At 39.0% G+C, this 25,160-nt stretch overlaps 1 protein-coding gene across 1 annotated transcript; it reads left to right on the forward strand.

Moving 5' to 3' along the window:
* The first annotated feature begins 6 nt into the window (after positions 1-6).
* On the forward strand, positions 7-24,584 carry POP1 (POP1 homolog, ribonuclease P/MRP subunit). Its single transcript, XM_026842697.1, has 15 exons — positions 7-197; positions 2,794-2,976; positions 4,414-4,589; positions 6,949-7,197; positions 7,747-7,834; positions 8,145-8,320; positions 8,929-9,179; positions 9,314-9,407; positions 10,196-10,307; positions 11,292-11,411; positions 17,640-17,755; positions 19,101-19,292; positions 20,189-20,343; positions 21,152-21,493; positions 22,317-24,584. Exons 1-15 carry the CDS (start codon positions 77-79, stop codon positions 22,975-22,977), a joined length of 3,036 nt encoding a protein of 1,011 aa, XP_026698498.1. The 5' UTR covers positions 7-76; the 3' UTR covers positions 22,978-24,584.
* The last annotated feature ends 576 nt before the right edge of the window (positions 24,585-25,160 follow it).

The following is a 25,160-nucleotide window of genomic DNA, read 5'->3' on the forward strand; positions in this document are numbered from 1 at the left end:
CGGGCGCCTTTAGGCCTGCCTGAAGGGCAGGTTGGTGTGACCCTTCTCTCCCCGCACCCGCCGGGCCCTGCCGGAGATGTCTGGGGCGAGGGAGAAGAAGCGGGCCAAGAAGATGAGGAACCAGCCGGCCAGCGTCACCCTTCCTGCAGAGCCGGGGCCCTTCCCCGGCGGCGGGAGCAGAGCCTGCCCGCCTTCAGGTACGACTGGGGGACCCCCTGCCCAGGGCTAGGGTGGGAGACCGTGGAGGGACTGTGTGGTGTCTGTCGTGTGTACCCGCCCCCCCCGCCCCGGGCTGGATGTATCCGTCTCCGCAGCCCCGGTGCCTTGTGAGGCGTTCCCGGTGTGAGAGCACTCCAGGGCTTCGTCCTCTGCCGTTGGCTCCCTTAGCCCTGGTTCTGCCATAAATCTCGTTAATACGCGCTTCTCTCATCCCTTCGACTACACGACAAATCCAGAGGCGCCCGCTGCGGTTTGTATTCTTAAAATGAATTTGGATGTTATACCCCATCCAGTGACCTCCCTTTCAGTCAGACTTAGGAGCCGCCGGAGGAGGTGGTTTAGCCTGCGGGCCTTATGATAAATACGCTATTTTTCCATTTGATCTGCATACCCAACTAATTTGCCTTTTGTCGCTTGTATCTATGGAAGAGTATTGGCAGGAGGCAGTAAGGCACTTCCTTAAAATGGCAGCGTTGTTAGGTAGTTGCTGGAGCATTTTGTGCACAGGTAACCTTTGCAGCTGAAGACTGAAGGATCCTGTCAACCTGCATGCCAGATGCTTTTTTCCCTTTGTGTGTTTTGACCTGCATCCTGTATGCTTTAATTTGACTTCGATTTCCATCCGCCCTCCCCTTTTCAGGCTTTTATTTTGTTACCTATATTTTTTTGGGGAAAAAAAAAAGCATAGATAAGAGCAGGCCTGTTACTGTGAGGCCTTCAGAGGTTGACAAACTGCATTTTTGTGGTTGAACAGAAAAATGCTTGTGTCACTATGTATTTAGGTGACTGAAGAGTTCCTAAGCAGGCAGAATGACATAGCAAATTATGGTCAGCCCTGTCTGAAGATTTTGGAATACCATTGCAGGAGTACTGCCAAATTAAACACATTTTTCTAACTTTATTTGTATCAGGAAACTTCTAAGATTATGTTATACTTTTCTGTCCTGTTGAATAGTATGCAATATCATACATATAACCTTCTTCTGTAGTGTTAGTATCTTGGTTTTATAGGGCCATGTTGTAGAAACAGGAAATAAAAAATTCTAAATAGGAGTTATAAAACTATGGATCTACATAGTACCTGAAATAATTTCATTTTTCTTTAGGTCTTAAGTCTGGCACTGTCTTTTGAAACACTCTTCCATTTTCTGGTTAAAATATTTAGTTCATTCATTCTTAGGAAAACTTGATAGTGAAAAGGTGTGTTTGTGACATGAGTTAATAGCTGTCCAGTTACACTCCCATGATTGACCTGGGCTGTAGGTCTGCACAGATTTGCTGACTGAGGCAGCATCCGTCCACCTCTCCCAGCTATTTCCTTCTCACCTTCACCTCGCTGTCTGGACAGTACTGCTCTCAGCCATGTGGAAAACCCAGATCAAGGAGTTATTCTACATAAAAACTAACTTCTGTTTCCACCCAGATTATTTTTTCACCTGAATTACTGCAGTTCTGCATGACGTGTAGTTGCATTGGGGCTGCAACAGCATTGCTGCTGAACGTAAAACTTGGCTTCCTGCTTATTTGAAATGGAAAAAGGAGCTTTTTGCCGTTTTAGGTTCACATAAATTGATGCTGTTGTACGTGAATCTGCTCCTGGCTATTCCTCATACCAAAAGTATCATTTCTGGGACAGTGGATAGGCTTATTTCAGAGGCTGATCAACCTCAGATCTAATATTTTTAGTCTCTTACCCCACTTCTCCTGACATACAGGTTGATTTTTACTAGAGGAGCTCCCTGAGCTGTATGGCCCCATGTTCCCTCAATCATCTTGATGCAGTGGGTGGTGTGGTGGGAATGGCTGTCTAGAGCCTTCTTAGTTCAGTTGGCCAACATGAGCTGCCTGCGAACCATATATAAAGTTGTACTAGAAATCTTAACCAAGACTTAACTGAATAGGTTGAATATAAACTAATCTTTAAACATGGACTTCAGGGCCCCCTTAAACTTGAAGTATCGTTAGGTTCTTATCACCCTTGAAAGGTATTTCTGTACCTTAGAAAGCTTACTGTAGATTTTAGTTATTTAATTTCAATATTGATTTCAATGCCTGTGCCAGAAAAGTAACTTACTGCACCAACATACATGTGTCACGCTTACCTTATTTGTTGCTGTAACAGAATTACATGTGAGACAAGAATACATTTCCTTATCGGGGAAAAAAAATCAAGGGGCAAGAGGGAAAAATATTAACTTTGTTAGTTTGGTACTAAAACACTGACTATGCAGTAGTAAAAATCAGTACTGATGTTATGTAGACCAATTTTAGTCAGGTCTTTCCTGTTGAATCTGATAGAGTATTGGAGGCAAAGTCTGGACTGAGTACCATTTTCAGAATGTGCAAAAGTTACTTAATCTGCTGCAGGCTTGCTGCAGGACACTGCAAAATTTTCTTTCTTCCTACAAAAAATAACTTAATTATTCTGACTTCTGATTACTTTTTCAGGTACAAATATTAAGTATTATAGGAAGAATGTGCAGTGCAGTCTTGTGAGGAAAGACTGCATAGCTACCAGTCATTCTGGCTGCTTTGCATTTTTCTCTTACCTCTTTTTATCTCTAAACCCTCCAGGAGATGTTCGTTCTGAGCAGCAGTATCAGCAACAGAAATTTTTGAATCAGTCATCTGGGCCTTCTTACAGGAAAGACCAGTATTTTCCAAAAGGACAGAACAGAGGAGAGAGAGGAAGAGGAAGAGGAGGATTGCAAGGAGGACGCCAGAGTATTTCTGAGGAAATGCCAAGATACATAACAGGTTTGTATATAAGAAAAAGGTCATAATTTATATGTCCAGGGCAACGTGCTCTTGATTAAGTTTGCTGTCTGTTTTTGGTTTTGTGCAAGAGCAAAAATTAGAACTGATGCTGTGTTCTTCTGTTTTTTTCTGATTTTCTCCAAAATACAGAAGTAGTTGGATACTGGGATGAATGACCGTTATGTTCAGTGTCCTTATTTGAGCCCAGAGGGCAACTGAGCACCAGGCCAGCTGTTCGCTCACCCCTTCCCCCTCAGGAATGGGAAGGAGAAAGTAAAGTAGAAGGCTCAGGAGTCAAGATAAGGACAGAGAGGGATGACTCGCTCATTATGGTCACAGGCAAGACAGGACTCATAAGGGGAAGAAAAAGAACATCACTTAATTCAAACACTAACAACAACACTTAGCAGACAGAGTGGGACAGTGAGAAGCATTACCACATTTTAAAAACAATTTCCCCCACCCCTCCCTTCTTGCTGAGCTCAGTTTTGTTCCCGATCTCTCTGCCTCCTTACCTGCAGCAGCGCAGGGGGCAGGGAATGGGAGTTGCAGTCAGTCTGCTGCTCCTTCTTCCTCAGTGGGAGGACTTCTTGTGACTCTTCCTCCCAGGTTTCCCTTAAATATGTTATTGCAGAGGCACAGCCACCATCACTAGCTGTCTTGGCCTTGGCCAGAGGTGGGTCCAACTTGGAGCCAGGGGAGCTTCAGGAAGCTTCTCACAGGAGGCCACTGCTGTAGCCCCCTCCCCTGCTAGCAAAAACCCTGTTACACAAGCTCAGTGCATTCAATGAGTCCTTTTCAGACTTCTGAGTTAAAAAGTTTCACTTATTTATAGCAAGGGGTATGCATTTTGGTTTCTGTGCAGCAGCAAAATGAGTACTGGTAATCATTTGCTTTTAACATTGCCAGTGAAACTGTTTTTGCACACGATGTGAATTAAAGACAACTTTTCATCTAACAGAGTGTTTATTAGGAGAGCAGATTAACTTTTCAAAATGTGGCGGTGCTGATAGTTGATATGCTTCCATAAATAGAATAAGACCAACCTCTGGATTTTTATTTGATCATTTAAAAGCAGTCTGAGATGATTACTACTTCCTTTTTTGTCCGTGCTGAAGTTTTTTAATCTCTTTGAATACTTTCTGAAAAGATTGCTACTCTAATAAAGAAGTACTTAATGCAAACAGGACTTGTTGGTTATACCAGGGCTTTGAGATTCATTCACGTAGAAATATTTGTTTAACCATACTTTTAAGTTCAGATATCTAAATAATTGAAACTTATTCAGTAATAGTATACGGTATTTACTTTTATCCCAAGAAGACATTAGGCTGATGTACTAGGAATGTTCTGCTGGAATTCAGTAATTTATGTCCAGTGACCCTTTCTTTGACTTTTGCTGTTTGTGGTGCTCTAATGCAGTTCTTTTCATTCTAGTGTCTACCTTTGCTCAGGCTCGTGCTGCTGAGATCAATGCCATGTTGAAAGCAGTTGCACAGAAGTCTTCAAACTCTCTAGTTTTCCAGACTCTACCTAGGCACATGCGAAGGCGAGCTATGAGTCACAATATTAAACGCCTACCCAGGCGGCTCCAAGAGATGGCCAGGAAAGAGGTATAAGTGTTTTTTATACTATTTGATATATTATCAGCATTATATAATACAGCACAGTGTTCAGCTGTACATTTATGTTCAGACCTGAGCTTATCTGCAAAACTTCTCTGTGTACACAGGTTCTCAAACTTTGATTTGGATTCAAAATGCAGGAGCGTCTCAGTTTTAGGTAGTAGCTTGAGTAGATCTCCCTAACCGCTTGCCTTTGAGATTGTTGGACATCTTGAAAAGCTATTAGAGTAGTGATGATAAAAGGGTCCACTGCAGGAGGGGTTGTTCAGGCAGTGCATTGATTCCAGGTGATCCCACAGTCCTCGGTGACACTTTGTGCCTTGCACCCCAGCACAGCTGTAGGGTGTGACCCTGCCAGCCTCAAGCCAGCACAACCTGGTCATGACCTGTGTGATGGTTCATGTGTTAGAGCTCAAACATGGGAGGTACGTTGGAGTTGTTGGCAGACTGCGTACAGCTTAAGACTTACTAATTGACTATTCTTGGTTGCTCATGAAACTAATTTTGTGGCAGTATCTCAACATTTAGTCAGAATGCTCCTGTGGAGTTAACTTGCTGCTTACTCACTGTGGCCTTCCTGTGTGATTAAAAAAAAAATAAATTGGTTCAGTAGGATTTTATTGTGAGATTAATCTGTCTGACATTTGGCATTAGTCACTTTATCATCTCTAGACTCTTCTTAAAGTGATCAAGTGAGTTTGCTTGGTAAATTTTCTATGTATTAAGGATGATTAACATATTTTTTGCATTCTTTTTTCCTTTGCATTGTCTTTTTTCTCAAGTCCTAAGTTGTTTGAGACCTTACTCCCTCCACCCTGAGTTCCTGAAGATAATCACTTGTGATTCAGAAATTGCTTTGCGTACTTCCACAAATGTTCCTTAGGACGTGTTTTATTGGATCTCTGTAACCTGTATCTCTTTTACTCCTCTGGTTGGCATTCCTTTTGCTTTGTTAGTCATGACCAGGGATGCAATTTGGCCTGTTTTCTGAGAACTGAAGGAAGAGGCATGGGCTATTTTGTGTAGTTAGTTATGTGCTTTATCCTTGTTAAATAATCCAGATTTTTTAATGTTTATGCTTGGTTCTTTTGTGTTCTGCTTTAACTCCTTTCACATGATGGCTTTCTAACTTCTCTGTACATGCTCACACTTATTCTCCCATCCTTGTTTCCACTCCTTGTATGATTCTTGGATTTTTGAGATTATTTAATTGGCCTCGGAGCAGGTGTATTTATTCTGCTGTTTTCATTCCTCAGATCTTTTTGTATAGTTTGCGTGTTTGCACAGGTTGTTTTGTTTCGTGTTTTCTTGTAGCTTGTCATACCTCTGTGCTGTTTTCTTTTGTAAAAGTTCTGCCTATTTTCAGTGTTTGAAGTCTGCTTCTTCAAAGTTAACTGCTCCAATTCTGCTGCATTTTCTTCCTTTTTCTTAGACTCTTATCATGACCATTTTCATCCAAACACTTGGATCATCTCTTCATAAGTTTGAAGACATACATTTTTCATCTACAGTGCCACACCCCCTTTTCTCTGTCTTTCTGAACCAGTCACTCACATACCATTGATCCAGTGGTTTATATTGCCTAATCTGAGATAGAATGATGGGTCCAATGGGAACGTATTTTATTTTTTTGTGCATTTCTGTTTAGAATCCATTGGTTGCTTCACTGTTTTCTGTGCTCTTGGCAGTGATCTAGCATTCTTATTCCTTTGCTATTCTTATAACCAGTGGTCTATTGTCAGCTATTCTTGGTGAGCTTATGAAGGACGCATGAGTAAATTTTTTTGTGTGTCTTACGGTCCATATTTCTACCACTTATCCTTGCAAAAAGACAAACCAAACACTGAGAGAGTCAAGCCTTCCTCTGCAGCCATGCATTCACCCATAATTCAGACCTTGACTGGGTATTTATCAAGAATTTGGTCAAGACATCACCACAGTCCTTTCTTGTTTTCTCTTACACATTATAAATCTTCAGGGTCCTACCTGGCAGTCTGAGAGTCCATGCTGCTTCTGTACGAGCTCAAATCTTCAGGTGTTCCTAATGTCATGTTCATTTGTTCATATGCATATATTGATTTTGGACAAAAACTTCACACAGGAAGTAGCAGATCTTATTATTTTGGTTTATCAATGAGTTCCAGTCAAACCTTGATGCGCTTGTGTGGATGGGGCTTGTGTATAGTTTCAAAATGTTAGTTAGCCTCAGAAATTATGGAGAACTAACATCATAATATAGTATAACTCGATGCTAGTGCTTCCTCTATCCTTATATATGTCAGCCTTTTTCTTCTACAGAAGTTTGTCCTTTTGAGATTTACTTCAATGTCCTCTTTTTTAAAAACAGGCAGAGAAAGCTGTACACCAGAAAAAAGAACAGTCAAAGACTAAATGCCGCAAAGCTAGACGGCGCCACATAAATTTGGTAGCAGAGTTTAATCGCAGGCAAAGAAAGAATATTTGGCTGGAAACACATATTTGGCATGCAAAGAGATTTCATATGGTAAAGAAATGGGGATACTGTTTAGGAAATAGCCCTACGGAGAAGAGCTACAGGGCTTGTTACCGAGCCATGACAAGACACTGCCTTCTTCAGGTACCACGTTTATGTTTTCTTTGTTATTTTGCCAAATTGAAGTAATCAGCTGTTTAGTTATAGTGAATATTTCTGTCTCTTTGAAGTACTGTTGTGTCAGCTGTTAATAACTGCTAAGTATGAAATGAGTGGTTTCATAATTGTAATGAAGGGTAATAAGTATCAGAGAACAAGATGAACCTTTAGAAGACTCTTATGGTAACTGACTGAAATGCTACATCTTCAGTCTTCTCAAGAGCTGAGAGATTCAGTGAATCTCTGCATCATCTTCCTGAGCAGGACGCTATTGAAGACAGATGCTTTGTTCCATGTCCTTTTTGGTCTGTTGGTTTGAGAGGCAGATTGGTCCTTCAAATGAGAAATGCCTGACAGCAATCCTATAACTAACAATTTTAAGTGAAAAAAGAAAACTTGTTTCTTTTTGATACCAATTTTATTGAATGAAAAATTACTACTTCAGTGTAAATTTTGTGAAGCTCTGTCTGGCCCTTCCTTGCCAGGCTTACTTTCAAGAGTTATTCTCACTTTACCACTATCCTGTTGTTTCAGGACTTATCATATTATTGTTGCCTGGAGCTGACTGGTAAAGAGAATGAGCTTCTGAAGCAACTTGCTCGAATATGTAGTATTGACACAGGTAAAATTTATGTGGTACAAAATAAAGTTAAGGTTCTGAATAGACTGAAGGATGACCCATCCTTTTTCTTTTTTTAATATTCTGTCAATCTCAACAGTAGTAACAGAGTTGATACTGAGTTGTGATTTTGGTTGAAAAACATGATTAAAATGTCTCATACTAGGACTAGATGTTCTTACTTTATGTTGTTTATGTACCACACTAAATGTGGTACAGCATTAGCAACCCAGCAGCCAGACTGAATTTAATTTTAAAAAAATTTTTGAAACAAAAGATTATTTTGTTTTTCAATAAATATCACCTTCTTTAGGATTAACGTTTGAAGAGGCTTGTTGTCTGTCTGGAAGATTCGAGGGCTCCCTGAACCTTTACCGTGCAGATCGCTATCCTGAGGATATGCTAGGTCCTGTTACATTTATTTGGAAACCCAGAGATGGGTCTGAAAACAGACATTTGTGGATCTGGATGCATCCAGCTCTCAAACAGGTTTTTTTTTTTCCTCTATAGTTGAACATGGATTTCTTTATGCATTGTACATTTTTAATGCTGAAGATAGCTTCTGAAAAGTGCGGAAAAGCTGTATATAATCCAAGGCTTTAGGAATTAAAAGTCCTAAGACTGTTTCCGCTCTAACAATATTTATGTTCTGCACCTTGTTTTTGTAAAGCTTGTACAGAAGGTGCATGCCTCTGAGGTTTTGTAGTGTTTGAGCTTGTTAAAAGTTTCCTAGTGTCACTTGTTTCAGGATACTTTTGCAGTATGATGTTGCTTGATTCATTCACAGCCTTCCCACTGACTAAGTTTAGTCTCATCACAAATAATCATAACCTGATACTTAGCTATGAACTTTAAAAAAAGTAAAACTTTGTGCCCCATCAGTTTTTCTTACATTATTTTGAGTGAGAATAAATTCTTAGCAACATTCAGTGTTACTTTCATCTCTTGCTAGTAAGCCCTGGACTTCATTAGAATGAAGTTTATTGCCTTAAATCCATATAGGAAAATAAAATAGCAGAGTGTAATTCTTAAAACTGTACTTAAGCTTTGCAATGCTCTGCTTATCATCCTGATCCAAACTTTTCATTTTTCTTAAGGACATACTGAGAGAGTTAAAAGCAATTTTTCAGTGTTCAGAGCCTGAAGAAATCTATATTCCTGAGCCTGTTACGACATCAATTCAAGAGGAAAACCAAATGGATGGTGTTCTGAGCCTTGGCAAGAAAAGAAAGAAGGAGGATAAAGAAGGAGAAAAAGCTGTGCCAGTGAAAAAAATAATCGGTGACGGCACTAGAGATCCCTTCCAGTCCTACTGTTGGGTCTCACAGACTACTAGCATTGTGATCAGGTTTGTTCATATTAGAATCAGAAACCGTGACCCATAACCACTTAATAATAGCTGAATTCTGGCTTAACAGTACAGGGGAAAAAATTATGTGTTGTATGATTGTAAATTCACCTGAAATTTTCCTTGTGTTTCAGTGATAGAACCATGGAGATTCTCAGATACCGGCTGATTGGCCCATTATCACACTCTGTCCTTACAGAGACCTTGAAAGCTGCTTCTCTCCAAACAGTAAGGAAATGGGCAGAATGGATATTACCGTAATTTTGATAAGGTTTCTAGAATGTGCAAGCTTGGTTTTGCTAGAAAGAATCATAAACTATCTAGCCTTACTTATTATAAAGGTGAACCTATGTATTTCTACTTTCTTAGATTCTCTTTTTGACTAATGCTGATTTCAGGAAGAACTCCTATATGGATTTTAAGTGAGGGTGGGGAAAAAAAATAGAACTGATGGTGCTGTTGAGCAGGTTGTATAGTTTCTGCTGTAGTAGTGTATTCTTCTGAGAGGTCCAGAATACTTCATATACTCTAAGAAACCACAGATCATGTTTCTTGAGCAGTGAGCTAGAGCACCTAGAGCTAAAGGGCAAGATGTGAAAGGTTTAGGAAACTTTTTTGTTTTCATTAAATTATGCACTTTCCCCAGGATTTTGTATTTTATTGACCTCTTGACACATAGCATTGCTGTGGTTTTAATGGGGGTTTTTTGTCTCTTGCAGCAAACGTGGCGAGGTCATGAAATCTCTGGCTTTCTGTAAGAAATAATTAATGACAGAATTAGGAAGCATTGTGGATTGCTTTGTTTATTTTTGGAACACAAGTTAAATTGAAGTGCTTAATGAAAATTACTGTAAAGTGGAATATAGGAATAGACTGCATCAGGAAAAAATTATTTTGGTTTGAAACTTGAAGAGGAAGAAAGTGACCATAGTGGTTAAAGGAAACTGAGAGTTAATTCATACTGATAGAAAATACTGATTAACCACTTGAGTTTGACTAGATGTGTTATTTTCCAGGAAATGGCAGATTCAGAGACAGAACTGAATAACTGGTGGGTAGAAAACTGCAAGGACTCTGAAAAAGTATCTCTTCATCAACATCAAAGTGCTATCTTTGAGCTATTAGAAGGTATTTAGGCATGTGGGTGCTATGGGAGGAGGGGGAATCCCTTAAACCCTAGTGGCCAAAACTGGCATGCTAATAAGTTGACTTCAATTGGAAATGCTTATTTTTTGCTTGATCAGGAGAGTAATGCCACTGAGCATGTGCTTAGATAATTACTATGGCATGTCAAAGATTTGAGAAATGTTACATTAAGTTTTTTTAAGGGTATTTTAATCCTCTGTGTAGTCCAAACTCTTAATAGATAAACTGAATCTTGTTTCTTATCTTCATGAATTTAGATTGAGATTGCTGATGGGATATACAGTCTGACATGTACTCTTAGTCTCCCCCCAATACGAATCAAATTAATGCACTAAGTTGTACAATACCTCCACAAATAAAATGAGAGGCTCCTACACAAAGTGAAAGTATTATACCTTGCTTTATATATTTTCATTTCTAATGAGTAGTTGTATAGCTGGCTGAGTTGTAAAGTATCATAAAGTTAATAACATCTCACTTTCTAGCACTGAAGCAGGTAAGGAACTGGCTTTGGTAGATCTCACGCACTACTCGAGCTATTCAGTGTGAGGCAGTTAAGCAGAGATGAGGTAAAACTTTTAAAAAACATTTTAAAATTTTCTTTCTCTGGAAGACGAGTATAGAACAAAGTTTGTTTGTTTCTTAAGAGATATGCCAAATGCAAAGGATGAACTGAGTCTGTAAGTTGTGAGAGTGTTCTCACTTCTGTGCTAAGCATAAATGTAATTGCAAATTAGCATAAATGTAACTGCAGACTGTCTTACGCTGCTATTGTTGTCTTTGGTTATTGGACATTTAACAAGCATCGGTGAGTTTTCAAAATATGTTAAATTGAGTACTCTGGATGGCTTCTCTGGCTTACAGTGATGTCATGTCCCTGCAAGCAAAAATGCACAAAATAGTGCAGAAGAAAATCACAACTTAGTTGGTGGTTTCATGGCAATGTTCATCTGTGTATTTTTAAAGGGATAAGTTCACCATCAGAAATGCCACCAGGTACAATACTGGGCCTCACTGTTGGAGATCCTCGAGTCAATTTGCCAAAAAAGAAGATAAAAGCCATGCCAGACTTTGAAAAATACCAAGGTAAAATGCCTTGCTTATATTATGCTTCTTGTGGAACTGCCAAAGGCAACAGATTCAGTTTCTCTCTACACTTTTGTTTTCATTTGCTATCATCTACTGATTATCTCTTGCTGTTTTCCACTAGCATTCGATTTCACAATGTTTCCTTACCCTTTCCACAGCCCCTGGCAGAACAGAAACAGCTTGAAAGTTGCATAGGTTTTAGAAGAGCAATTGTGAGGGAGGGTCATGCACCAAAGCTGGTCTTGTGCTCAGTGGAAGCCTCTGTCTGACCATACAGATGATCCAGGTTCGAATCCTGGCAAGGCCAACCAGGTGCTAAAAGCTACTTAGTAAGTTTCTGTTTGACATTTAGTCTTCCTGATGCTGTTTATTTCTCCAAGAAGATATTCTGGTTTATAGTCCTACAGTGATGAAAGTTGTGATTCCAATGGAAGAAAAAAAAAATTACCATTGCATGATTAGCATTTCAGATGGCCAAGATGCTGATTATGTTAAGAAATGAAAGATGCAAGGGTGACTTATGAAACTTTCATTTCAGTGTTGACTTACACAACATTTCAGGGCAAAATTCAAATTCAGTTGGATATGAATGTCCTTGAAAAATGTGCAAGAGCATATACAGTATACAATGGGGTTTGTGTACAGTGCTGTGTAGGTGTTTCCAGTTAAGCTGACTAGACACAGACTGCCTCACCTAATAATGAGAAACACAATAGCCAGCTAGCAAGCAGCAGCAAATAGGTCAAGTTGAAGGTTCAGGAGATTGAAAATACTTTACTACTTTGGTGTGTTTGCAAGACAGTAATCTAGCCTCACCTTTCACATAAATCAGGTTGAACATCTATTTCAGTTACTGTCTTTTATGTCTCTGCACAACTCTATTACTCTGTATCTAGAACAGACTTTCTTCTGTTAATTAGTTCTGCTCAGCTAACTTTCTCATCACTAATGTTCCTGTTGGAAATGCTACGGCATAAATGACCTCTACTTTGGTTCCTTCCTGCTGAGAAGTAAGGTGAGCACTTGTTTACAGGTACTGGTTTGAGCTGTAGAGGAGTTAGCAACTACAAGAAGTAATTCAACTCCCTTCATTCTGCTTGTCATGTCTGTAAAGATGTGCTCAAGCAGGCAAGATCAGCAGAAGGCATCTAGGCATTGGAAATGTCTCATAGTGTTTTCTCTCACTGGTTGTCCCTCAGGAAGGAGGGCTATGGTAGAGATAATGATGTAAAATAGGGAGTCAAGAGGAAGGTAATACCTATGCCTTTTGGCTGGCTAGAAATGGCCGTCTTCAAGATCTTTCTACTTGGGGTTATCCTTCACTTGCAAAAAATTTTCTAAACTACAGACACTCGGAAGAGCTGATGTTGCTGAGGGGTTTTTTTTGTTTCATTATGAACTTAACTGCGTCTGTCCTCTCTGACTTTTATTCAGAGGGAGAAGGTCCTTGTTCAGCTAGAAAGGAAAGGTGAACTGCATGATACCTTCTAACTTAGGTTCTGCTAAAGGAATTGGTGTTATACACTACTAAGTTGAGTAGGTAGAAGGATGAAAGAAGACAGATAGTATAGCTGTCTTCTAGTAGTAAATGAAAAGGACAATGATAAGCAAGTAGAAGAGAAGGCAGCCCTCCTACAAGAAGTAGTTAAGGAGAGAATAGGAGGGACTAATGGTTCAGCAGGGAATGTGGCTGCTGTTTTCCACATTTCCCACCTGAGTGACTTCCTAATGCTCTGTGGGAAGGGTTACAGGATCATTCACAATCTCCTGCATCCATAGTACATGTGCAGTGGGGAAACCCTATGGTATGGTAGTCCATCTCCTACCTGAGAAGCTCAAGATTCAGGTCCAACTGCAGCTCTCCTGTTTCCCTGAGTATTCCTAGGTGTCAGTTGGAAAGAGAGGCTACAGTTACTTTCCAAAGACTGTTGCTCCTAAACTGATGCTATAGTTGACTCTGACAGCTACTACCTGTGCTATAGCCCTACCTTAATTGGCCTCTTTATTCAAGTAGCTAAAAGCAGAAAAGTTAACATTTTTTAAAATACTTCTAGAAAATGCATTTTATGTCTAATGTGTTCTCTCTATGCAAGCATTATGCTTTCTTGCCACTGTTCACTGTTTCAGGACCCATTATAAGGTCTTCCCAAATTCTACCAGTTTAGTTTGTAATCTTGGAGCATGGGATCCTGTTGCATATTTCACTGCCTCTGTACACCAATTAGATTTACTCCTTTTTCCTATAAGCCTTCTTGATTGCCTGGCAAGTTTGCAGGAGTTTAAAAAAATCAGTTAAATATATGAAGGGAAACCTACTGAAGGCCACTAAGCGCAAAAGAATAATTTCTAACTGAAGAAGTCTGTAAGTCACAAGTGACGAGAAACAGGCAGAGTGAGGAAATGCAGCGCTACATACTGATTGTAGTGTTGTACTTTTCCCCAGGACCCTGTTATTGGCCACACTTGAAGTCAGATTCCTGAAATATCCAGCAAGAATTTCTTCAAAAGCAACATCCTCCCAAAGATTATTCTAGTTTGATTTAGCATTTTTGCCAGCATTTTTCCAGTCAGTTCTGTCCCCTCAATTCTACTGGCTCTTTTGCCAAGAGTGACTCAGGAATGGAGACTATCCTCCAATTATTTGGCGGGCAATTTGTTTAACCAAAAAAGGAAGGAATTTAATCATGGCTTATAGTATACATCACTACATCAATAGTATTATCATCAACATTTCCACAGTAACACCCACCCAAAACAAAGCTAAACTTTTCCAAGATCTGTTATTCCATTTGGGTGGTATTCATTTGCCCCTTCTCTAAGAAGAAATCTTGTGAGCCTTAGAACTACATAAAATTTCTGAGCCTTGGTTTTGATGTAATTTTACTCAGATGTGGTAATACAGTGAGCTGATCTTTATTTAAGAAATATCAGTATTTTTTCATTTGCCTTAATGATGTGTCATGCTGATTGAGCAATAAAAAGGAACCCTTGCTGTATTCCTCACTTTCCTCCTCTTTTTGTTTCTTGGACATTCTGTTAGTATTAGTAAGATTGAAATGGCATTGCGTATGTTCGCAGATTCTGTATGTGTTTTAGCCTCTCTTGTTTAAAATTGTATAAAAGCTAACTGATTTTCATAGGACATCTTTGTTAACTTAAAGATGGATTGCTTGTCAAATGAGCGAACAGTTTAGGTAAGTTACAGCTGTCATCTTTGCTCGTGGATTGTCGTAGAGACAATCTGTGAAACGATACATGTCTGTCCATATCCCTTTTTTCCAAAATGCTGTTCTAAGATACGCCTGTGTAGTTTTTCCCTTGTGAGTGACATGCTAACAAATCAAAGGTAATTTCAGTCTTCCCCAGTTATTCTCACTCCTGAATGCATATGCATGTGTGCAAGCTGTGTATTACAGACATGTGCTGATGGGATTTAATCAAGGAACTGTCCTCTTCCCTTCAGGCTGGGGGATAGAAACTTTGTGAGTAAATCACTTTTCGCTGCCTTCTCAGCAGGTCTATGCCTTCAGGAAGTCAAGACTTCTGGTAAGCAACCAGTGCTTACATGACTGCAAATTAGTGCTGTTCTTTTCTCCATTTTAAAGTACACTTCAGACATTTTAATATACTTTTACTGTCTTCTGTGGGAGAATGCAAATTCCCATGCCTTAAAAACTGTTCAATATGGAGTATGGTGGAACTTTTAAACAGTCAGTGAATGAGATGCATAGAAGGAGAATACATCATGAAAGATAAGTGAGCTAAAGTTCCTTCTGCAGATGCAGAGCCCAAGTCCTTGCCAGTAAACACACCTCTTGCAGAAATTTAGGTATCTGGCATCAGTTTTCTTGGTACCATGCGCCCCGACGTACATATGGCTCTGAAACCACTCCCTAGCAATGCTGACATTTTTGCTTATAGAGGGAAGGAAAAAATTCAAATAGAAGAACTCTTACTCTTAGGCCTATCTTCTAAGACTGTTAAGATAATCAGCTATGCAAATTAGAACAACAGCTTGAAATGGAATAAAATCTTTCTCTATCTGCCTGTATTGTCTAAGCACTAACCATCGACACCAGCAGAAGTAGATAATGTGCTGATTGTCACTGAGACCTGTGTGCTTAGTAATACAACTTCCTATTTCCTATATTAGCTCTAACATCTTCCACTATCATCAGCAGCTTACTCATCAGTAGGGTTATTTCCCCTGCAGTCTTAAAATGAGGACTGAAGAAAACAGGAGAGAGGTAAGAAATAAGAGTACTTGTGTGAGGATTTGGGATAATGTATGAATTATGAATTAATGTGTGAATTACAGTATGCTTAGTAGAGAGATTAAATTCTCCCAAATTCAGTGATCAAGAGGATCAAGGAGAACGAATGTATCAAGTTAGAGAAGGATATTTTAGTGTAGTGAGTGGGATATTGGGTGGACTGTGGTGATGGTAAGAGACTGATTTAAAAGGGCTTTCTAAAGTGGAAAAAAAAATTCATGCCATTATAGAATATAGGAATTGTAGAGAACTCCCAAGAGTATGACAAGGATAGACTGCATGAACTGTAGTAATATAAAGTGGTAAACAATAATTCAGAGGAAGTTATAGTGAATAATTTACAGTTGAAGGAACTAGAACATGTTTAAATAATTTAGCATAAAGAGATTCTGTTGTTCACAAAAGCTCTCTATACACAAGATAGAAAAGTCACTTCCCTTACCTTACGTTTGCTTGTAATTATGTGCCCTTTCCCCTTGGTTTTCTGTAAGAATCAGGAAGGGATTTTCCATCACTAAGCAGAGTTTTGTTGCTGTCTTTTTCTTCTTCCTCTGAGGCATTGATATTTGCTGTATCTGCAGACAGAATGTGTTTTGCCTCTAGGAGTGTTGAGCTCTTAAGATTCTGCTCAGGTTCCTGTCCTTAATTTTTGGTCTGAGAAGGAATTCTGGTTTAATTGGCAGGGAATTGGCAAGGATTTACTTTTTAGTTTTATCATTCTTAATCTGAAGGAATGCCACCCTAATCTGGCAATTTCTTTAGTGTTTCTTCCTCTCATGTGAATATAATTCATCAGCAAGGACACATAGCAAGTATCAACTTAGTAACACCATCAAACTGTCAGGAGTGCTGCCATATTTAATATTTCAAAGGATTTTTGCAACTCTTAGTAATGGGAACATCTTAAAAATTAGAGATTTAAAATAAATAATTATTGCAGTTATGTTTGGTAGTACCTATTGTGTTAGTACCACTGAATAATCTGTCTTCTGTGCTCAAAGTCTTTGTCAACAATAACTAGAAAAATTAGCTGAATCTTCTTTTGAAAGATTCTGTGCTTTAAAAAACAAAACAAAACCCAACACATAATGTTTGTTTAATATCTAAGACCTTGTGGATGACAAAATGAGCAGCAGTCCCTGTAAATTTTAATCACAGAGCTATTAATAATTTCATTACATTACTTATTGTTAAGAATTATTTTACTTAAGAACATGTATCAGCATGCATTACATACTGTACGCTGAAGGCTTTTAATCCATAGATCACTAAAGGTACGTATACATTTTTCTTTGTTTAGATTGCAAAGCCGAAGAAGAGATAGGTTATTTAATACTTCAGCAACCAGTTTTAAAGCTTAAAATGTTATTTATCTTCAGTAATGCACACAACTGTTGGTCTGTGCAGATGTAAGCAAGGAATAGTCCCTTCCCTGAAGTTCAGAGCCTGAAGAGATTCAGAGTGGGAAGCTAGTGCTAAATAAGTAGTTGCATGCTAGTCATATCCATAAAAGTATTTCCTATAGGTGCAGTTCTTAAAGTTTGTCCTTGCTTCTCTTACAAGTTTACTTAGGCAGACTTATTTCAGGCTTTGTAATGTTGCTGTTTCTGATTTGTACCAAACCTGTTGAGCTTCACACTGCCTAAAAGGTCAGATTCTAGAATGTTAAAGGTGGCACAGTAAAGATAAAACTTGCATTGCCAAAAGTGATGTCATTTGTAATAAGAAATGCCTGTAAGAGAACACCAGGTTAATGCTTCTGAACCAGTTTATTTCATATTTTTTATTTGGATAGTGATGTGATAGTAAGATATTCCAGAAGCAGTGATGCTTGTTAAGCTTTTAGTAGTCTGTTTCTGTAGTTGTCTGCTCACTGTATTATGATAGTATAGTGGTTTTAAACTTGATACTTAAGCAACAAACATTGTTTGAAGGTTCTCTTCTTTTGTAGATAATGATAAAGTTAGGCAGCTGTACCTGGAGGGTGTACCTGTAGACTGTGCTCACAGCTTTATCTGGGACCAGGACATCTGTAAGAACGTCACTGAAAATAAAATCTCGGAGCAGGTAACTAAGAAGATGAATTGCCATGGAGAAAATGGCTAATGGTCCATAGAGTCCGTAGAGCAAGACTCTTGAAACTTGTATAAATCCAAGAGCAGCAGTTTCCCGATGTCACGGTATCTAGCTGCTGAGTTGAAGTGTTTGTTTTGTAGCCTTTGTGTAATGTTCTTGCACAATCATTGTTCATGACTCAAAAGAAAGCTTTATTGGATTGTCTACAGGCCTAAATAGTTGTAGGTTTATTTATCAGAAGGGTTTGGAATTGGATTTTCCTGTATCACCTTGACTCCAGTGCAACAGATAAAAGGGATGAAGTGGCACAGAGAGCCTCTGGCCATTTGCTGCTCAGTCACAGCCAGGACGATTCTCCTGACAGAAGAATTGCAGAAGTTGGAAGTTGTCATTCTGAACTGCAGCACACTGTGTTGTGGGCATTCTGGGCAATAACCTCTGATTTGTAGAAAGCTTTATATGTGCTGTTACAGGCTTGAAATCTCCTATCTTGACACTTCTGTTGGCAGTGGAGGAGCAACCCATAAAATGCATGGCTAAAAAGGTGATTTAGTCACAAGAGGTGATCAATTTTTGGAACCATTGTTATCAAAAAGAGAAAAAAATTGTATGGCAGAAAAATCTAAGTATTCTCTTTATGAAAATTAGTTTTGTGCTTTTTCAAACTGGCTGACGTAGTGTAAAAAAAAGCAGAGTACTTACTAAATACTACACTAGTACATGACAGTTATTGGCACAATCTTTTTGCATATGACAGTGTTCATACTGTCATGAAATGTCATGTTTACCTTATCAAACAGATGATGCAGAAGGGACACGTAAAGAGGCAGTCTGCTGGTCTGGGTTTTTTATAAATGTATCCTTAATGTGGTACAGTGAAATACAACAACTGGTGATTGACAAAGCCTTGGTGCCAGCATGCTTTATGTGAAACTGTTTCGTGACCAAATGTTCTTCCATCTCCCTGGATGTAGTTCAGATTTGCTTCATGTATTGACAGACTGTCTGGAAGCACCTGTTCAGTCTAGTCTTGTGCACAAATCTATAAATACCAAGTTGCAATAGCTTTTCTTCCTTCATCCGTGCTGTAGATTTTTGCTTTAAGTTTCTTTACCTGCTCTCTGTCGAGGTCTATGGAGTAATAAAGGGAGAAAAAGGGTGTTTAATACTTTTTTCTAAAAACATTTTTTATGCCTTGATAAAGGTCAGTTCACGTATGTAGTATATTACTAGCATATTTTTCCTAGTTATAAGCTTACCTCCTCTCTGTATCTTGGAAGGGTATATGGAAGAGGGAAAAATGGTTACTAACTTATGGGAAATGTCTCCTTCTTAGGATTTAAACCACATGAGAGCTCAATTACTGGTGCCTGGATCACACCTTGATTTGGGTCCTTGTGAATCTAAGATTCCCATACTGTTGGTGCAGCAGCCAGGGAAAATGACTGGAGAAGATCGACCAGGATGGGGGAGTGGCTGGGATATCTATCTCCCAAAGGGCTGGGGCATGGCTTTCTGGATTCCTTTTGTAAGTGACTTTCATTCTAAATTGCAAGTAAACATGAGAGATTATGTAATTTGGTTCACAGAAATTTATTTTAGAGAATAGAGTTCATATTGTGTAACCAATTCACAATTACAGGATCAAAATCCCACTTTAAAAAAGGGTGTATGAACTGGTTGATGGCAGAGGCTTGGTCTTAAAATCTTAAAAATAAACAATAGCTTTCCATATCTTCTGTCAGGTGTAACTGTGTCCACATGGCAGTCTAAGGCAGGAAATCAGTGTGGGGAGTAAGGAGAGAAAGCTGATGCTATAGCTCTTCAGTTTTGCGTTTCTACAGTCATATACCTCTGAAAAGAAATCATTTGGTGCTGCTGCTAATCCATTTCCAGCTTGGTTGTCTCCACCACTCTGGCAACAAATTAGTTGCCTCTGATTTGGGAGAGAGCTTGAAACACAAAGTTTGAGTTAAGCTTAACTACTCCTCTGGTGCTGTTTAAAACATCCTGCTTTGAATGTTTAGATGGCAGTTTTAATGTCTTTCTGCAGTTAAATTTATGCTTTAGAACGTGCAGGGGGATTAATTGCAGTGATACCTATTGTACAGTTAAAATAAATTGGGCAGTGATTTTGTCAAAGTAACGTGACATTCCTGGCAACATACAAGATCAGAACCTGTGAAATTCCCTTCAGTTTTGTTGATAGTTTTTCAGAATTAAATTTAAAGAGCATGACTAACATTTTTGTTGAAATGAACACCTAGAACTGTGAAAACCATACTTAAGTTTATTTTTTGAAAGCTAAAGGAACAGGCTTCCGATTTTCTAAGTCAGTAGCTTCCAGAGCATTAATGTTTTTGTTTGTTAGTAACCCAGAATCAGTACAAACATTGCTTTCTTGGGTTTTGGTTTTTATAACAGATATATCGAGGTGTAAGAGTCGGTGGCTTGCAAGAGGCTTTAAAGCATTCTGAGTATCAAAAAACACCTCACACTCCAAATGATTTCCCAGACTGTCAGGCTGGAGTGCAGTTTGCCAAAGAACTGGAAACCAGTCTTCTTGAAAAATTCAAACGGTAATATTAACTTAAAAATTGATTGCATGAATGAAAATATTAAAATATTGTCTTAATTGCCTGTTGTGTTCATTTAGACTTGGATTTTATTGAGGTCTTTCACTAGTGTTTCAAATCCTAGTGCTGTATAAAAAAGAAGAGAATCTTAGATATATTTAACAGAAAAGCTATGCTAAATTGGGCATATAAATTAACTGAGACTTTCTATTCCCAGAGATATTCTCAGTTATAAGGCTAGAACAAGGCTGCGTAACAATAAAATAAACAAAGTATTTCAAGCTCCCTTAGCAACAAATGAGGGAGAAGGTAGGCAAAGGCAGAATATAAATGTATGTACTAAGTGTTAAAGAACAAACTAAATGAAGAGGGATATTTCACTGTCCACTTTTTAAATACCAGGTATTCTGAAGTTTGCATTTTCACTACCATAAACACAGAACTCTTAACCATGAGCATGGAGTATCTGGAAGTGTCCTCTGCACCAGCTGGTGTTGGATCCCCTTCCAGCTAGGAGCAGGGGGGTAGAAGTTCAGAGGAGAAGGTGGTGGTGTCAGTCACAGTACATAGAAATATCCAGCATGTCTGAGAGGATATGGTGGTCAGAAATACAGCAGTGTTGTCTGGAAGTATAAAATTCTTGTTTGGTGAGATTACAAAGGGAATGCAAAGTCAACTTTCTAAATACTTGGTTTTGAAAACAGAAAATTATATTAGACCAGTAGGACAAAGTAGAAAGTCTTTTGAAGTGCTAGGGACTAAACAAGGGCCCAGGAAACAAATATTCTTACTCATTTAATTTATCATTTAGACGTCCACCTGCAAAAAGGGCAAATTATGTCAAGCTGGGCACTCTATCCCCTTTTGTCTGTCCTTGGGGGCAGCTGACAAAGAACTGGGAAGGAAGAATGAAAGCTTCAAGAGAACTTGTATGTCCATCTTCCCCACACCCTGAGCGCTGCGTAACTGAAGGGCATAGCTTTTGTGACTCCAAAGCAGAAGTGGTCAAAGAAGCCTCCCCTGAGACTCGTGAGGTAGAGGAGACCATGGAAGTAACAAGCTCTGAGAGTGCCCTAAAGACAGAGGATGTTACAGGCACCCAAGACTTTGGTGAGAGATGTGAAACTATGACAAATGACTTTATTGTTCTCAGGTATGTCAAACTGGTACACAGATGTGAGGTGTTATTGCTTTGTTGGGTATTATTGAATTGGGGAAGGGAAGAGCTCAGACTTGATTATTAATACGAGAGAATTATTTGATCCAAATACAGTGAGGAGGTTAAGTAGTTTTGTCATAAATCAGAATTTGCTGTTGAGTGAAAGTCCTGCTTTTCTCCAGCCAACTTTGTGACGAGATGAAGTAAATGTCTTGAATTATCTTTAATTTAACACTCTTGAGTTTACTGTGTTCTTGGAGTTGGTGTATTCTGTCTGCTTCCACGTGGATGGAGCTTCTAGAGTCTCCTGTTTGTGATTTTAAAACTGTTGCTGTGTAAATCAGCTTGCATTCTCTTTTCTAATAACATCGTTACAGGTGGTTCTTGCACTACTTAATAAAGTCTATATAAAAAAAAAAAAAAAGAGAATCCCCTGCATTCCAATGCAACGCATGAGGGCAGCAACAGTGTTTGGAAAGTGCCTGAATGCAAGTTTTTCATTTTTGTGTAGTTATCAGGGGAAGAAAACATTGGCAGTTCTGAACTGCATTAATGTTGTTGAAGGTTTTAGAGCATTTGTGATTTAACAGGTTTTGGTGGTTTTAACAAGTAATGTTTTCTTCTTAAGAAATAGCTTCACACACGAATTCCACTCACCCTTTTTGTGCTAAGCATAATACAAATACCAGCTTGGAAGGTTACAGAGAGCCCCAGGGCTTTTTCTAATCATGCTCTTACAAATATGCAGGGCACTTGGTTTCTGTTGTAGGACTTATTAGTAACTATCCTTGATGTTTATTTTTAAATTTTTTAATAGGAATGAGAAACTACTAATGCAGTTATCAGCCTGGTGCTATCCCACTGCTGGTAAAGATCGGCGAATCCGCCTTATTTCTCGACTGGGGCAGAAGGAAATGACTGAAGATGTCTTTTTGCCAATCTTGATGAGCTATCCAAGGGCTCTCGTATGGGTCAACCTGTCTCTCTTGAGAAAGGGGAACCCTGAATTACATGCTATGATTTGCATCCCAACAGAAGACGACTTGCTACATCTAAGCAAAAACAAACTTTTCTGTGGTCCTCAAGAACCCAAACATCGTGACATATTCAAGCACAAGGTGCAAAAATTAAAAGAGGAGAAGAAGAAGAAGAAAAAGGATACCATGAAGGCTCTAGAAGGTGACCCTCTGGGTGTTCCAGATAAAGAAGCAACTGAGGAACATGAAGATCTCATTCTTGGTCTTTGGGCAGATGCTCTCCCCGATGTTACTTCCCACTGCTCCAGAACTCTCTTGGGATATGTCACTCGAGGGGATTTTTCATTGGCTGTGGGTTGTGGAGAAGCACTGGGTTTTGTTAGTTTGACAGGGCTGCTTTATATGTTACACAACCAGCCAGCAGACAAAAAAGGGATCGTTTTGTTAAGAACTCCAGCATCTTTACAGTACAGATTTGCAAGACTTAGTATTGAGGTTTAAGTATCATTGCAATGCAGTAGAATGCCAAAAATACCAAAGAATGTCTGTTTTGTCTTCTGTGGCCTTTCCGATATGTCTCAAATTTGAGAATATTCTGAGCCCAAACAATTGTCTTGAGGATTAGGAAATAATTAAAAAGCTTTGTAGCATTATTCATGAAAATAACTAATGCATAAACAGACCTAATATTTCCTTTGATATCTGTATTGCTAAGGATTTCTAACAGTAATGCATCCATTATCACGATGTTCTCTAAAGAAGCTTATTATTAATTTTTCACCTCGGAGAACTGGGGATGCTGTAACAACACACAGGAAATAATTATTTTCCTTTTAGAAACCTTTTGGTCAGATAGATTGAAGTTTTTCCAGTGCACTTTCACATGTAACTGCATGCGATCTGGACCAATGTATATAGCAAGTGGCTTTTCCCAATTCCTCCTGTCTGAATACATGTGGCTGCAGTGGAACAGAGCTAAGTAGAGAAACCTAGCACAGAAAGCAGAAGGGTACTTATTGTGGTGGAAAAGGTCTATGCTTAAATGACATGCATGGCTGGGCTATAGAATCTTGAATTATAGCAGCTGGAGCTCTTAAATTGGAAAGCATATCAGTCTGTCTCTAGTCTAAGAGAGCAAACTTTTTTGAAAGGTAGTAAGCTTTTCAGATGCAAATTGCTGTTGGTGGGTCAGCATACATTTTTCTGTTAATAGGGGATATTTTTGTTTCATAAAATATTTTTGAATGGAACGTGCTAGGATTGAAGGTTTCTTCATGAATGTTCAAACAGTCATAAAACATGCTGGAGGGGTGAGGGGAGAGAGGTGTTTGATTTGACTGGAGTGGTGTGGGTTGATGTGTTGGTTTTAGTGTTTTGTTGGGATTTTTTTTAATGATACTAGCCATTCTTGAGTTAAGCAGCTTGAAAATTAGTTTATAATACACTGCAGTTCAGTAGCAGCATGATACAAACATATGCCTGTTGGTAGAATTACCCTGGAATGATCATGTACAAATAAAAATGTAATCTATTCTTGATTCAGTAGTATACTGACTAAGATTGATTCTTTAAGAAATTAAATATGAATCAGTTGGTGACTTTGTTTCTAAGTGTCAGTCTGGAAATGAACTCTCTCATTCATAGTTTTGTTTGGAAAAGTCTTAGGTGAATAGATTAATGTTGGCTGGAGGTGTTCGGTGGAGGAAGGGTTTAGAGTCCCTTACCCCCACAATTATTAAAGTTTAGGGCTATTGTTGGATTAAACATGGCACACACATGGGGAAGGGGTGAGAACATCTCTGATTGCAAGAGAAGTATTTGAAGTAGGGCTGGATTTTTTTTTTTTCCTTTTTACAATCTTCAGACCAATGTAAGAATTGTGCAATGGTTGGAGTTATGGTGGCATGTGGGATGTAAAGATGCAGCCTCTAGCACGGCCTGGACTACAGCTTTATGAGAAATCATGCTGAACTACTCCAACATCACTCACCTTTGATGCACCTGATAAAGCAGTCATTGTCCTAGAAAGGTCCTAACAAGCATCTGCACAAAAGCCGGCAGATGGCCCCAGAGGAAAAAGCTTGGTGCTGTGCAGGGCTGGGATTTACACGCTGCTTGCCGTGTGACTGCGAGTGCTGCAGCCTGTAGGTATGTGTGAATGAGGAGCCCCTTAAACATTACAGCCTTGGCTGCTCTGATGGAGTTCTGTCATGGTAATAATCCTGTATTTAATGAATCTTTTGAATTTTGAGCCCAATTTGAAATATTTCAAGGATCAGAGTTTCCAGAGCTGTGCTTCATGGGAAGAAAGGAGGGGAGGTGATGTTTATATGGCTTTTTCCCCTGTTGCCTCCCTCATTTTAGTAGATACATATTTTCTTGCCTCACTAAACCTGGCTCATATGTGAGAAAGGAAGAGGAGAAGCCCCCCACCCAAGCTATCATTTTTTCTTTTCTGCTTGTAGATCTTTTGTTCACTGAATCTTTCCCAGGTTTTTATTTTTTTAAAAAAAACATCTGGAGTCTTTTTTCTTTTCCTCCTATCGGTAATTTCTGCCAGGTTTTCATTTTGACACTTCCTGTTACTTTTCTTTGATTTTTCATCCTCTATTTCTGATTTATGATCCTTGTCTCTGGTGAGCCAATGAACAGAAACTGGAATCCAAGTGCATCCTGTTCTGTAT

The sequence above is a fragment of the Athene cunicularia genome (assembly GCF_003259725.1).
Source record: "Athene cunicularia isolate RWA chromosome 2 unlocalized genomic scaffold, athCun1 chr2_part1, whole genome shotgun sequence".
Lineage (NCBI taxonomy): Eukaryota > Metazoa > Chordata > Aves > Strigiformes > Strigidae > Athene > Athene cunicularia.

What these genes read in the sequence shown, in the direction of transcription:
- POP1 (XM_026842697.1), top strand. Translation starts at nt 77, where the DNA reads ATGTCTGGGGCGAGGGAGAAGAAGCGGGCCAAGAAGATGAGGAACCAG. An exon ending in CAGAGCCTGCCCGCCTTCAG is followed by an intron (nt 198 to 2,793) that starts GTACGACTGGGG and finishes TAAACCCTCCAG; the next exon opens with GAGATGTTCGTTCTGAGCAG. An exon ending in CAAGACACTGCCTTCTTCAG is followed by an intron (nt 7,198 to 7,746) that starts GTACCACGTTTA and finishes CTGTTGTTTCAG; the next exon opens with GACTTATCATATTATTGTTG.